This window comes from Pteronotus mesoamericanus, unplaced genomic scaffold (genome assembly GCF_021234165.1).
Source record: "Pteronotus mesoamericanus isolate MK-2021 breed Mesoamerican mustached bat unplaced genomic scaffold, CSHL_Meso_final contig_33, whole genome shotgun sequence".
NCBI lineage: Eukaryota > Metazoa > Chordata > Mammalia > Chiroptera > Mormoopidae > Pteronotus > Pteronotus mesoamericanus.
Window position 1 is genome coordinate 1896632 of NW_026555135.1, and position 14055 is coordinate 1910686.

Consider the following 14055-nt stretch of genomic DNA (forward strand, 5'->3'; position numbering starts at 1 on the left):
AGAGACACATCAGTGTGACAGAGAAACATCAATTGGCTCTCCTGCACCTACCTGGACCAGGGATCATACCTGCCTGGACTGGGGGTCAAACCCCCGCCCCCATTAAGCGATGTCGCTCCAACCAACTGAGCCACACCGGCCAGGGCAGTTGTTAACTTTTTATTGTGTTTATCATTCTCTCTCCCCTTCTCTCTCTCTCCCCTCCTCTGGTTCATGCATGCACTGCTGCCCTCAAGGAGGTGGAACAGAGCTTCCCACTCTTTCAGAGTGGCCTCACAATGACTTCCCACGGAAATGTACAATCCAGAAAGGGAAAACAAAAAATGACTCTTCAGTGGAGAAACCTAACAAGCTCTGCCTCAGCAGGGGATCAAGGTTAGCATCGCCAGTCATTTTGGTAGTATGCACCTTTGGTCTGATGAGGCAGGAATGGCACTTTACCTCTGATCTTTCATCCAAAACCCCAGTCTAATCATAAGAAAAACATCAAACAAATCCAAAAAAACCAGTACTTAAGTTGTCAAAGTCGTTAAAAACAAGGCAAGTGTGATAAACAGTTGCAATCAGGAGATGCCTAAGGAGACCTGACAACTAAACGTAATGTGGAATCCGAGACGGGATCCTGGAGCAGCAACAAGACCTTAGGTTAAAAAACTAGGAAATTGGAATAAAGAATGGACGTCTGTTATAAATGATGTATGCATATTGGTTATTATTTATGACAAATGTACCATACTCATGTAAGATGTTAATAATGGGGCAAACTGAACGTGGGGTATGTAGGAAATCTACTGTCTTCACAACTTGTCTGAAAATCCAATACTTTTCAAAAATGAAAATTTATTTGCAAAAAACGGCTAGTCCTGATTGGTGTGGCTCAGTTGGTTGGGTGTCATCCTGCAAAGTGGAAGGTCATCAGTTCGATTCCAGGTCAGGGCACATGCCTGGGTTGTGGGTTATGAGAGACAATTGGTCGATGTTTCTCTCCCTCCCTTTCTCCCTCCTTTTCCTCTCTCAAAAACAGAACAAAACAAAAAACAGCTAAAGGCATTTGTTCTGAAAACTTTCAATTAAAACTAATTGCTACTCCCCTTAACTCTGGTTTCTGAGTTGAGTGACCTTCACCAGGGTCACAGAATCAGCCCTAGTTCTCAGTCCCTTCATTCACTTCTGTAAGGCAGAGCTAGCTGAGAGGGTGGTTTGCTTAGGCAGGAAGGACTACAACTCCCAGAGTGCCCCTGTGTGGTTGTCAGGAGCAACCAAAGAATGCAGACTAACAGCCCTGCTGGAGTCAAGACTATCCAGGGGCCTGCCAGCCAGCCAGCCAGCCATGGGCCAGGATTATTACGCTGTACTCCACATCACTCACAATTCAGAGGATGCCCAGATCAAGAAGGCGTAAGTTGGGACAGGAGTTGGGTTTTAGGGATGTGCTGAGGCAGGCCCCACCGTCCTATCTTTCTAATTGAGCTTCCCTGCACAGTTTAGGGCAAGCAAAGTAAACCTTGTTTCTTCTCTTGCTTCTTGCACACTTACATCCATCCCAGCTTTGGGCTGGGTCAGGGTTCCCAGTGCATCATCCTTCGCCCTCCATGCCCCGTGTCCTCTCTTGGGTGCCCTGGTTTTCCTAGCAATGAAATGAGAACAAAGGGGACATTTGAACTTTATTCTGAAGTTATATTATGGAGAACCAAAGGACTGTGAACAGAAGAGTGACCTGGCCAGAAGTAGTGTTACACATTTTATTTCGGCCATCACGTGGGATTTTGGTGTTGAATAAACTACATCAAGTCTTGGGGACTTTATGGTCTATTTCTAAGAAAGTCTTGGATAGGAGTCAGCACATTCCCTGGGGAAAAAAAAAAAAAAACAACAAATTTTAGACAAATAGTTATTGAGTGACTACCTAATAGGTTAGGAGAGATAAGCGTGACTCAGAGAAAGAGGCAGCTTAATTTTGTTGGTGAATACAGATGTTGACTAAGTCACAAGTGTGATGAGCGTTACGAAAGGGGAAGCGCTGAGGAAGCCTATACTGGACCCCTGCTGAGGTTGTCGTGATGATCAAGGCAACAGCTGAAGCCTGAAGAAGGGCAGTGGGCTACCGAGAGGGGAGGGAATGGACTTGATAATTAATTAGATAATTAGAGGGTAAAGAATAAAGGAGGAACATAGGATAATTCAGTCAATTAAGGTTGGGTAGCTGCATGGACTGAATTGTACAGATGCTGTTCTGAGAACCTTCCATCATTATTTCACTCAATCCTCACAACCCTGAGAAGTAGGTGCTGTTATTATCCCGAGGCCACGCACCTAGCAAACAGCAGGGCCAGTGTTCCGATACCACACCTGGTCTAGTTAGGTGCTGTGGGCCGGGGCCGGAAAGCGCAGGGTATCTAAGTGACATAAGTGGAACAGTCTGCAGTGTGGGTGGAGAAACAAGACACACACTCGTGAAACAATTAAAGACCAATTCAGGGCAATGTGTCATGTCACCCGCTGTTCAGAGCATCTCACTGACCGTCGGAACCCATCTAGGAAACATCATGAGGAGGGAGGGCCATTGAAATCCAGAAATGTAAGTCCAGCTTAAGCATTGGAGAGACGTAGGCCTGAATCCAGGTTCTCCTGCTTGCTAGCTGCGTGACATGGGCAAATTACTTAACCTCTCTGAGCCTCAGTTTTCCCACCTCTCTCTAAGAAAGGGGGGTGGGTTGTTGTGGTATTGAAACGGGGTTATATGAGATAATGAACATGAAAGTGGCCAGCAAACAATTGCATCTGAAACATCAAATAACAATTAAAAGAACAGCGTATGTTCCAGACAACAGTGCTTAACCCTTCTCCCCTGCAACAGCTCTTAAAGGCATGAGTCACATGTGTAACGCACTCTCCCATAGGAGTACCTAGATTTTGCTCCCCCAAAAGTAAAACTTACATAACAATGATTCCTAATCACTCAGCAATTAACCTCCTCGGTATCACTCACTCACTGTAGGCTGCCGCCTGGGTGCTGGGCCTCCCCCCACCCCCTCCTCAGGAAAGCAGCTGAACCAGAGTGATATCACTGCATGCATCATTTTAAAACTCAAGTCTATATGAAAAACTGAACTCAAATCTCTACTTTTACTCACTGATAGAATTTATTTGCAATTCTCCTCACATAGAGATTGTGACCTCCGTAGTTAAGAAGGGCTGGTTTAGAAGTCTCAGAAAGGTCATGACAATTGTCTTTAAGTCTCCCAAGGTAGACAAAGCAAATTTTGCAAGGCCTCTGAGAGCTGAGTGAGGACCTTTATGGATGAAGAGGTAGAGTCGCAGGACAGCAGACCCCACATAGTAAGAGTGACCATTGCCTAAAATTTGGAGCGGTCCCACAGTGAGGTGGGCTGCCTCGTGGGACAGTTAGTTCACATCATTCATTTACTCACTGCTACTCAATGATGGGTACAGGGGACTCAGAGAACTGGACATAGTAATTCAAGGAACTCATAGGCTAGTGGGGCGGGGGGCAGACCAGTCAACAAACCGGAGCACTGCATGAGAAATTACTGGGACCAAAGGCACTGGGGATGCAGGAAGGGGTGTCTAATTTAGAATGGAAGCTGCAATCAGGGAAGGCATCCTGGAGGAATTGCCCCCCGTGCTACATGTTGAAGGGTGAATAGAAAATTTGCCGGGAGGAGATGGGAGGGGCTGGAGAGGGGTGAGTGCTACAGTCCAGGGAGTAGAATGTTTAGGGCATGAGCCAGGCAGTGTGGGGAGACTGGACAGGAGGGGGCACAGGAACAGAGAAGGAAAGACGTGTGAGGAGGCCAGAGAGGAGAGCAGGAGCCCGAATCTGAGAGGCGTTTGGATTTTATGCTGAAGGCAAAGGGGAAACAAGGGGAAGATTTAGGCAGGACAGTAACTTGGTCAGGGAGCATTTTAGAAACATCAAATTAGCAAGAGAGAGGAATCGAACCAGAGGCAGCACACAGAATAGAGTGGAGAGGGCAAAACCAGAAAGAGGAAGACACGGGTCTGTGACAGTTGTAAGGATAAAGAGATAAGAACAGAATACGAGTTAGAAGGAAAAGGGACATGCCTTAGTAATGACGGTATTGGGGTGGGGTGGACAAAGGAGAACTTGGAGTCAAAGATAATGCTCAGCTAGCTTTCTGGCTGCAGTGCCTGGAAAAATGGAGTGTTGGGGGTGGGAATTAAGGAATGAAAATGTTACGATTAGGCTCATCGAGTCTGTGGGGTCTGTGGGACACTGGAGAGGAAGTACAACATGGGCAGCTGGATAATGGGTCTGACGTTCAGAGAAGGGACCTGCTTTAGGTGGGGCTCAAAGTGTGGGACAGGTGAGCTTGTCCTTGCCAGCATGTGGAGAACAGGGGCAGCAGAGCTCTGGGAACACCAGCATGGACGTGTACGCAGGGCAGAGGCTCTGAGTGCTGACCCAGCTGGGGGGCAAATGGGGTCACGTGCGTACTGAGCAACTTGGGCTGTGCGGATGCCCCAGTTCTCGCGTCCAGACACTCCCCCTGCCTTTCTGCACCCGCTCTCTGCTCTGGAGGCTGATCATCTGAGCTGCACCCTTAGGCTTCCTGGCCCTCAGGCTTCTTGATGCGTCCTGCTAAAGAGAACGCAAGGCAGGCGCCTGGGAGGGAAGAAACTGGCGCTGGGGTGTTCGCTCCCAGTTCCCTTTCTGTGGGGCCTCTTCAAGTTGGACATGACCCTTAACTGAAGACCACAGCTCCTGCCAAGGGCCCTGCCTCTATACTCTCTCCTAGGGGTTTCAGGTAACCTCTTCCTCCCTCCTGTAGACTCGCGAGTTGTCAGGGTTCCCCAGGGCTCTTGGCCTCCACTACTGCACTGTCCCTGTGGTTTCCCACCCAATTCCAGCACCTTGATCAGTGGTCTCTTACTAAACTCTCTACAAGTCACCCAGTTCATGCCACCTCTTTCCTCCTGGGACACTGATAGTAGGTTCTCAGACGCTGGAGGCGTTGCATCACCGAGGAGGATTGGGTAGGTACGAAGCGGAAGCGGGGGAAACACTGAGCGCCGGGGTCGGAGATGATGGCGTGCGCTGAGTGCCCTCTGCACTCGCCCCTCTGACCCCCTATTTTATCTAATCTTCCCAAGAAGCCTGTGTGTCAGTTCAGACACCAAGATGGAATTAGATGTGCAAAAAAGTGTCCTGGGAGAAACATGGGGGTGAAGGGGCAGCAGGAGTGTGCAGGGACGGCCTTCAGACCGCAAGGCAGGCCTGACAGGAGAGAGGGAAGGACGGTTCGGGAGCACAAGGCTGCAGCGTGGTCTGGAGAAAAGCTCAGCCAGGCGGATGGGAGTCCTCAAGCAGAGGCTGGGTCTTGGAGGGGTCCTGTGTCCTTCAGCAACGGGCCAGTACTAATGTCCCCAGCACCCTTAGGCATTGGCTGGGAGCAGCTGGGGTCGGTGGGGGTTGGGGAGGGGTGATGGTGTGTAACCTCAGCACAAACGGTCGGGGGTCAGCTGCAGGGGCTGTCAGTCACCTATGCTCCCTCCACTGGGTTCTCTTCAAGGGAGTCTGAGCAGTGGGCCTCCCTGGCCAGCATGGCCCTAAACATCGAAGCTCTAGGAGGCCACCAGGCAGTAGTAGACAGCAGGGCCACCTCTGAGCCATAGTCTGCCCTGAGGCACACGGCAGCTGCTTTGACTTGCAGTAACCCTCCCACCTCTAGGTACCGGAAACTTGCCATGAAGCACCACCCGCTGAAGTCCGTTGACCCGTCCTCAGCAGAGATATTCAGGCAAATAGCAGAGGCCTACGACGTGCTCAGCGACCGTGAGTGACTGCAGCTGAGCCTGGAGGAGTGATTCTAGGCCACCTTCTCTGTCCCACCTCTCCTTTAAGATCATTCCCTAAGTCTCTTGAGTGTTGGGCTTTCTGAGGGGCCCCAACATGGAGTAAGCAGAATCGAAATAAACTGAGAAGGAAGAGAACGAAGAATTGCCCTTCTCAGTAGACACAAGCTAAGGTGGAGGACGTGGCGTGGAGAGCCCCCAGATCAAGCTGATGTGTTCGCCCAGTCTCATCAGGGCAAGACGCGGGGCAGGTCTCCCCACACGCCCCACGCCACACTGTCCACGACAGGGATGGAGAGAGCTCACTGCTTGCTGCCAAGGGAAGAAGGCTAAGGCTAAGGCCCAGATCTACCAAAAAGCTAAATCTCCATTTCCCTGAGGACAGCATGCATGTAAAAGGGCTAAGAGAAGAAACCAGTAACTAGTAAAATTGTCTCCTATAGGAACTGGTAGAGTGGGGAAGGGTTTCCCACCCCTGCCTGGGGCATTGCCCACGTGGGTTCCCCCAAGGGCTCGCCCTGGACACTCACCAGAGGTCCTGTGCAGGGGAATGACAGTCACTAAGGTTTCTCCAGCCCCGAGTTTTCAGGACTTTCAACTCTAACATTTCAAAGCCTTAGAATTTGGAAGCTAGAATTATTAATTCTAACATGTCAAGGTTCTAGGATTCTACTTACCCGAGATAAGATAGCGGCTATGATGCGTTATGCTAAATCCCAGAAGGATAGCCTGACCCTACTCCGATCCCCACCCCTCCCCAGCAAGTCTCCGTCTTTTCCATGTCCCTTCTGGGGGCGGACGTAGGTCCATCCACAATAAAATCCACCCCCCCCCCCGAACTTCTAGGGTCTTCTTCCAAAGACTGCCAGGCAGCAGACGCTTTAGAAATAAGGCTGTTTTTGCCCCATGCTCTTTCCCATCTCCCCCTTCTTCCCAGCCTTCCAGTTACCCTAGCTCCCAAGGCTGGACCCCCTCCTCAAGGTGGCATATGTCCACAGCTGTGAAGAGAAGCATCTATGACAAGTTTGGAGAAGAGGGTCTGAAGGGCGGGGTCCCTCTGGAGTTTGGGTCCCAGACCCCATGGACAACTGGTTATGTCTTCCACGGCAACCCTGAAAAGGTTTTCCATGAGTTCTTCGGAGGAGACAACCCCTTCGGTGGTAAGAGGTTCTACCTACCCTTTGTCTTACTGAGAAACAATGTTGCTGTAAAGATGCTTTTCTTTGAATATTATTTTTTAAAACCTTTAACAGGCCTCCATTCCTTTCCCAGAAGCAGACACTCACTGTTAACATTTCATGTATTATTCCAGAAATTTTCTGTGCATTTATGAGCTAATTTTTATTTTATTTTATTTTATTTTAGTGTTTTTAATCCCCACCCAAGGATATGTTTGATTTTAGAGAGAGAAAGGGATGGAGAGAAACATCAGTGTCAGAGATAAACATACCTCAGTTGCCTCCCATACACTCCCCAACTGGTGACGGAACCCGCAACCCAGGCCTGTGCCCTGACTGAGCATTGAACCCACAACCTTTTTGGTGTACGGGACAGCACTCCAACCAACTGAGGCACAGGGCAGCATATTCTTATTTTTACATAGACTTTTATTTCATTAAGGAAATGGGACCACATTTTACACAGTTATTTTTTTTTCATTTGTCTTACTATACTTTATTATACAAATTTACTCATTTTCGTGGCTGCGTAAGATTCCATTGTACAGGTGTGTGTTAGATGAATCCATGGATGGATGGGTGGATGATCCCAGGTCCCAGACAGACAAAGAGTTCATTTCTGAGGCTCAGAATCATCTTGCAAGGACAGTAAACCTTCAGACCTATCCTCCTGTCTCCATTATGCAGCTCAAGAGAGGCTAGATTTTTGCGCTTCGCTCCCCCCGCCCCTTCTTCCTGGCTATCCTACCTGCATTTCAAAAGTTCTCTCTCCCTCTTTTCCACGCTACTGTGATGAGTGGGCTACAGCCCACTGCCCCTTCTCCTATCTGCCAGAGGAGCCTGAGTTTATAAATTCCCCATGAGACCAGAAAAACAAGAGACTTGCCTTCAGAGGGCCTGTTTCAAATCCACGCACTGCCTCTTAGGCGCAGAGTAGACCCTGGGTAGATCTCTTCACCTCTCTGAAACCTCAGCCATTAAATGGCTGTATTGCTCACAGGCCATTGTCAAGTGAAATAATGTTTCATAAATATGAAAATGGGCTTTGCAGTCAGAAAAATGCCATACAGTGGACCTGTCTGTCCCAGCGAGGGGTGCGTGGACAAGTGGCAGTTCAGAGGAGCCAAACCAGAGTGTGCGGGGCATTGCTCATTAGGGAAGGTCAACCTCAGGGTTTGGGGGTCCCTCAGGCAGTGCCCAGGAGCCAGACTGACTGCTGCAGTGCTTCCCCCTAGGGGTTCTTGTGTCCCATCTCCCTGCAGAGTCAAGGGGCCGGGCTTCCTGTGATCTGGCTATCGGGGTGTCTCAGGCTGGACACACCACAGGTGCTGGGTGAACAAATGAACTCAGCAGTGCAAAAGGGGACCAGGCAGTTCACAGGCCTGATTACCTGCCTGTCACATCTTAGGGGGACATAGTGTGGCGCCTCCTCACCCACCCCAGCCTAAGGCCATCGTGTCATTCAAGCCTGTGAAGCTCATTCCATGACACCAGCCAAGAGAGGCCAAGTACAGGAAATCTTACTGTGATAGTCACTCCTGGCTCTGCAGCTTACAAAGGGCTGCACATCTAGCTATGCGGTGCAGCGGCTAAGGGCGCAGGTTCTGCAGCCAAATCGTGGACCGATCCCGACTCTACTGCTGACTACCTGTGAGACTTTAAACATTTTGTTTGGCCTCTGAGCTAATGAAATAATAACATAAAAAGCCGAAAACAGCACCTGATGTGTAGTAAGCTCTCAGCAAGTTTAAGCTCTTCATCATCTTGTAACCTAATCCTAATGGTGGGAGGCAGGTCAGGCAATATTGCTCCGCCTCACAGACAAAGAAACTGATGCCCCAGTGACTTCACAGCACATCCACGGGCAGAGGCACCACCTGCACTAGGGTGGAAGGGCAGGGCACCAAGAGGGGTTATGAGTGCAGAGCTGTGTAGGGGCAAAAAGAGTTGAGGAAAGAGGAGTTGGGGCTATGGTATATGCTGGTGACCTCTCAGATTTGTTAGGGACCAGCCTTGCCCCTCTTGACTTTATAGAAACTAGAGTCTGGGGGTCTCTAGCAGTCTTGGGCTGAGCTGGACAGTGCGGGGGATGTAGCCTGGGGAAGTGTAGGGAGGCCTGGCACGCTGGGACGCTCCCCTCCGAGAGTGAATAGCTTGGGTTATTTCTGGCCCTGCCAGGTGCAGCCAAGGTTGAGGGTTACTTCCCCGAGTAGTGGGGGAGGAAGTCAGCAAAGTCAGGGGTGTGTCCAGAGTGGGGGAGAAGCAATGGGGGCAGCAAGGGGTGATAATCATTGGATCTGCAATTGAGTTCAATTTCTTGGCCCAAGTCTGAGTCTTCAAAAAGGGAATGGGGTGGTGGGTATTACCTGTGAGGTAATTACCTGTGGGGAAGAGGTGGGCTGTGGGAAGTTCTGTCAATCCCAGCTTCTATACACAGTTTCTCTTACCCCTCTCCCCACCTCCTGCAGAGTTTTTTGATGCAGAAGGAAATGAGGTGGATTTGAACTTTGGGGGGCTCCGGGGCCGAGGGGTCAGGAAACAGGACCCCCCAATAGAAAGAGACCTCTACTTATCCCTTGAGGACTTATTCTTCGGCTGCACCAAGAAAATCAAGATCTCCCGCAGGGTGAGTGCTTGCCTGGGAGCCATTGTCTGTCCCCTCCAGCCCTGACAGTCACGCTGACTCCAACGAGAGACCTCAGGTGTGGTCTCTCATGAAATCGTGCAAACTTAAATTTGGAGACCTAAGGCTGCAGAATTCTAGAATCTGAAGTCTGGAAGGGACAATTAGGGGTATCAGCGTGGCGCTTTCCCAGTGTAGGAATTCCCTTTGCAGCATTTCTAATCCCGACAGGACCTTTCCCTTCCCAGGTCAGCCACAACCTTGTGGGGAGCGGGAGGGCTCTGAATGGGAGCAGCTAAAACTGTGAATTCTGCCCTCTGGGTGTCACCAGCCCATGCCCTCAGGATTCCATCGGGGGAATGCCCCGTGAGTAAGAAGCAGCAGTGTGGGAATTGAGGGTGGGCTGGGAGACAGTCCCTGAGGGGGCTGGTTGAGGAAGACCCTCAATCCTGTGGTCCAGACCTGCACTAGCATGTGAACAACGCTCTCTCAAAACTTTACCCAGGTGAGGAGATGCCACCTGTGGTTATGCTTTCCACAGATGACACCCCTGTGGGCCTGTGATTGGGGGATGGACGGATGGCGATGTAATAGGGGAATGCTTCAGATGAGGCTCAGATGGTGACCTCTGAGTCATCCTCTGGGGTGGGAGGGAGAATGGAGTGCATGTTCACGGTGCCTGTGTTAGTGGTCTGGGCCACTTGATTTCTAGGACTGGAACTGTGGCCTTGACCCGCTCACGGTGACTGCTTGGCATCTCAGGCCCTGGCCCCATGACGTGCCCTGCCGCGCTGGAACCCTAAATTCCTGGTTCTGGTGGAATGGGGCTGGCGTGAAAATGGCTCAAGGCAAGGTGTCCCCATTGCTAGAGGATTGAGCGCGAGCACAGATCCTTCGGCGCTTCCCTCACGTTGGGCAATCCTGAGCAATCCTCCCCGACCATCCCGCTGCAGGTGCTGAACGAGGATGGGTACTCCTCTACCATCAAGGACAAGATCCTCACAATTGATGTGAAGCCTGGCTGGAGGCAGGGCACACGGATCACCTTCGAGAAGGAAGGTGACCAGGTGAGAGGGAGGGAAGCTGACTGAGGACAGTCCAAGGGTCAGTTACCTGGACCCCTGCGGTGGGAAGACAGAGGGGGAAGGAGGCAACGCTCTTCCCTGGCCCCGTGAGCCCTCGTCTGGCAGGGAGACCAATCTGCAGAGTGGGTGAGAAGATCCCTAAAGTCTCTTCCAAGGGACAGAGCCTCACAACACCTCTGTGGGTGGGCAGACCAGGGCTTCTGCCCATTTTGCAGAGTGGGAAACTGAGGCCCAGAGAGGGGAGGGCCTTGCCCAAAGCAAGGGCACAAGAAATGAAAGGAAAACACAGTCCTAACTCTAGTGCTGGGTTTTCTTCAGTGTTTTTCTGAGTAAAGTCCAATTATAGGAACTACTCAGAAATCGCTTATTAATAATTTGAAATACTAATTTAAATAAAAATATAAAATTACTGTCCAAAGCAGTGATGGTATCTTCAGAGCCAAGAGTGATTAATTTCTCTGCTGACACTTTTTGCCTCCTTTCTCACCTATGAAACATTTACTTCCAAAAAAAAAAAAAAGGAACCACCTTCAAGACCCAGCTCCAAGTTCCCCGCTCTGGGCCACCTTCCCTGACCCTCTACCTGGGCAATACCTCTCTAAGCTCCTGCCTCTGGGATCCCCTTTTCAGTCTTGGGCCTGCTGAAGAGTCACTGTGCTTGCGTTTATCCCTCTAGACTGGGAGCTCCTTCAGGGGGAGGGTCAGTCTGATTCCTCTGCCCCCGGTGGCCAGAAGACACCTCAGCAGTTTTGGTGACTTAATGGAGGATGGCAGGACAGAGACTTCTCAGAACACCCAGCTCAGTGTTCCACCCCCCACCTAAGGAAGCCTCTGTCTCCCTCCAGCTGAGCACACCTGTTTGGGCATGCTCAGTAGAGAAGGAATGGGGTGGGGGACCAGGATTCACCGGGGTAGCCTTTTCAGAAGAGAGGCTACGGGGTCAACTGAAAGGCCCTTCCAGAACACCTGGTCTATCTCCTCATAGTTCAGATGAAGACATGGAGACCAGTAAAGGCAAGGACTTGGCCAAGGTCACACGGCCAATTAGCCCTGTCCTGCCTTGGCCTTTCCTGCCCAGGGTCCCAACATCATCCCAGCTGACATCATCTTCATCGTAAAGGAGAAGCTACACCCTCGCTTCCGCAGGGAGAACGACAACCTTTTTTTTGTGAACTCCGTCCCCCTGGGCAAGGTGAGTGGCCAAAGTAGAAGATCGGGGGGTGGGACCAAGGTCAGCTCCCTCTGCCCCATGGGCAGCAGCAAGCAGGCCTTCAGAGTGTGGTGGGTGTCCCTCGGAGTCTTTGTGGCGGTCTTCACTCCTGAATGTGAGCGGCCCCTCCACACACACACAACAGAAGCAGGAAACAGCACCAGCCTAAACTGTGCCTCTCTGCCCCGCCGCACCCTGAGGTCCGTCACTAAGACCTGTCAATTCTCCCTGCAAATCCCTCTCCACTTGGTCCACTTTTTCCCATCCCCACCGTCAGGGTCTGAGCAGCCATCCCTTCGGTGGCCTTCCTGCCTCCGTGCTCACCCCCTCCAGCCTCTTGCCCGCGGCACTCTTTCCACACTCATCTGACTGTGTCACAGTCCTGTTTAAACATCTTCACGTGGAATCCAAGGCCCTGCACAATCTGGCCCCTGCTCATCTCATGCCACTTAGATCTCCTGCCCATTTAGGACACTTTGTTCTCCTGTTTCTTCTGGCTCCCCTGCCTGGCATGCTGTCTACCCACCTTGTCTAACTAACCCACTCTCTAAGATCCTCATCAACTGCCGCCTGCACTGTGTAGCCCTTTTGTTCACCCCAGAATGGTCTGGGAGCCTCTCCTTGGCTCCCACCAACCCTTTACTGCCCACTGTTATGACACGAATCAACACCAGTCTTACCCGCCAGCCTGTGAACTCCTTGAGGGCAGGCGTTAGTCCTTGAGTCTTCCTTTGTCTCCTTGAGGCCCAGCTCAGAGTCTGGGACTGAAGAAGGACCATAAAGTGCCTTCTAAACAGAACGGTCATGAGGACCTTCCCTACTCCCACCTTTGGCCTTAATGTCCCCTAGGCTCTGACCTGCTGCACCGTGGAGGTGAAGACCCTAGATGACCGTCTGCTCAACATCCCCATCAATGACATCATCCAGTGAGTCCATCTGCGCGGGCCCCCATGGGCAGAAGGGCTGGCCTGGGCCTTAGAGGGTAGTATCAGACAGGTGGGCCTGGTACAGCTGTTCAGCTTGCACTGAGCACAAGGGGGCAAGAGAGGACTAAAATCCAGCTTCCATGCTGCCCGAGCTGTGGACTGCATTCAACTGGCAAATGCAGCGCCTTTTCCTAACTTCCACGGAGCCACTGTAGAGGCTAGAAGCTCCCAGTGTTAGGAAATCCTTATTACCTTTATCTTCTATCCTCCGGAACCTCTCCTTAGAGTTCTGAGTTAATTCCACTAAGCCCTTCCCAAGGAAGGCCCTCTGCGTGGGGAACTTTGCTCAGCAGCCCAGCCCCCCACCAACCCAGGGTCTGCTCACTTTCCCTCCTTTCTCATCCTGTTCCTCATCTCTAAAACAAGATTCCCCGAATATTCCACCAGAGACTTGGTGTAAATGGGTTTTCAGGGAGCAAACTATCTGGAACAAGCCAGTCTCCTCTTTCCTCCCACCCAGTCTGGCTGAAAAAAAAAACATCCCATGGTAGAAGCTGTAGTGACTGCCCCGTGCCTGAGGTGACGTGAGCAGGGGTGGCACAGGATCTGTTCAGGGTGCTGCTCCCGGGTGCTCTCTAAACTCCCTTCCTTCATCCCCTCTCAGTCCTAAGTACTTCAAGAAGGTACCAGGTGAGGGGATGCCATTGCCTGAGGACCCCACCAAAAAGGGGGACCTCTTCATCTTCTTCGACATCCAGTTCCCCACTCGCCTCACACCCCAGAAGAAGCAGATGCTGCGCCAGGCACTGCTGACGTAACTGGTGGGCTGGGGGCGGGCCTTACCCCACGCCTATCTCCCACAGCTTCTGGGTGTTCAGGGGAGCCAGCCCACTGCACAGATGTGGCATGAGGGTGGGATGGCATGGGACTTTTAAACTGACACAATAAAGATTTATTTCCTATCCTCCAGCTACACCCAGGAGTGTGTGTGCTGGGTAGGGGGCGGTAGGGAAGGAGTGTCATATCGCCCTCTGTGGAGCAGAGGAAAATCGAGGACTGGGTCCCTGTCTTGGCTTTGTGGGTGTGGCTGGGTCCCTGAGGAGTCAGCGTTTCTGCGCTCTGAGCTGAGGAAGTGCTGTGTAACCTGAGGGTCCTCAGCTCTACTGATTTCTCCTGGCAAGTGATGTTTAGGAGG

At 51.3% G+C, this 14055-nt stretch overlaps 1 protein-coding gene across 1 annotated transcript; it reads left to right on the forward strand.

The window, feature by feature from the left end:
* The first annotated feature begins 1330 nt into the window (after nucleotides 1–1330).
* On the forward strand, nucleotides 1331–13678 carry DNAJB13 (DnaJ heat shock protein family (Hsp40) member B13). Its single transcript, XM_054576262.1, has 8 exons — nucleotides 1331–1398; nucleotides 5715–5818; nucleotides 6837–6998; nucleotides 9485–9642; nucleotides 10593–10706; nucleotides 11803–11916; nucleotides 12784–12860; nucleotides 13525–13678. Exons 1-8 carry the CDS (start codon nucleotides 1331–1333, stop codon nucleotides 13676–13678), a joined length of 951 nt encoding a protein of 316 aa, XP_054432237.1.
* The last annotated feature ends 377 nt before the right edge of the window (nucleotides 13679–14055 follow it).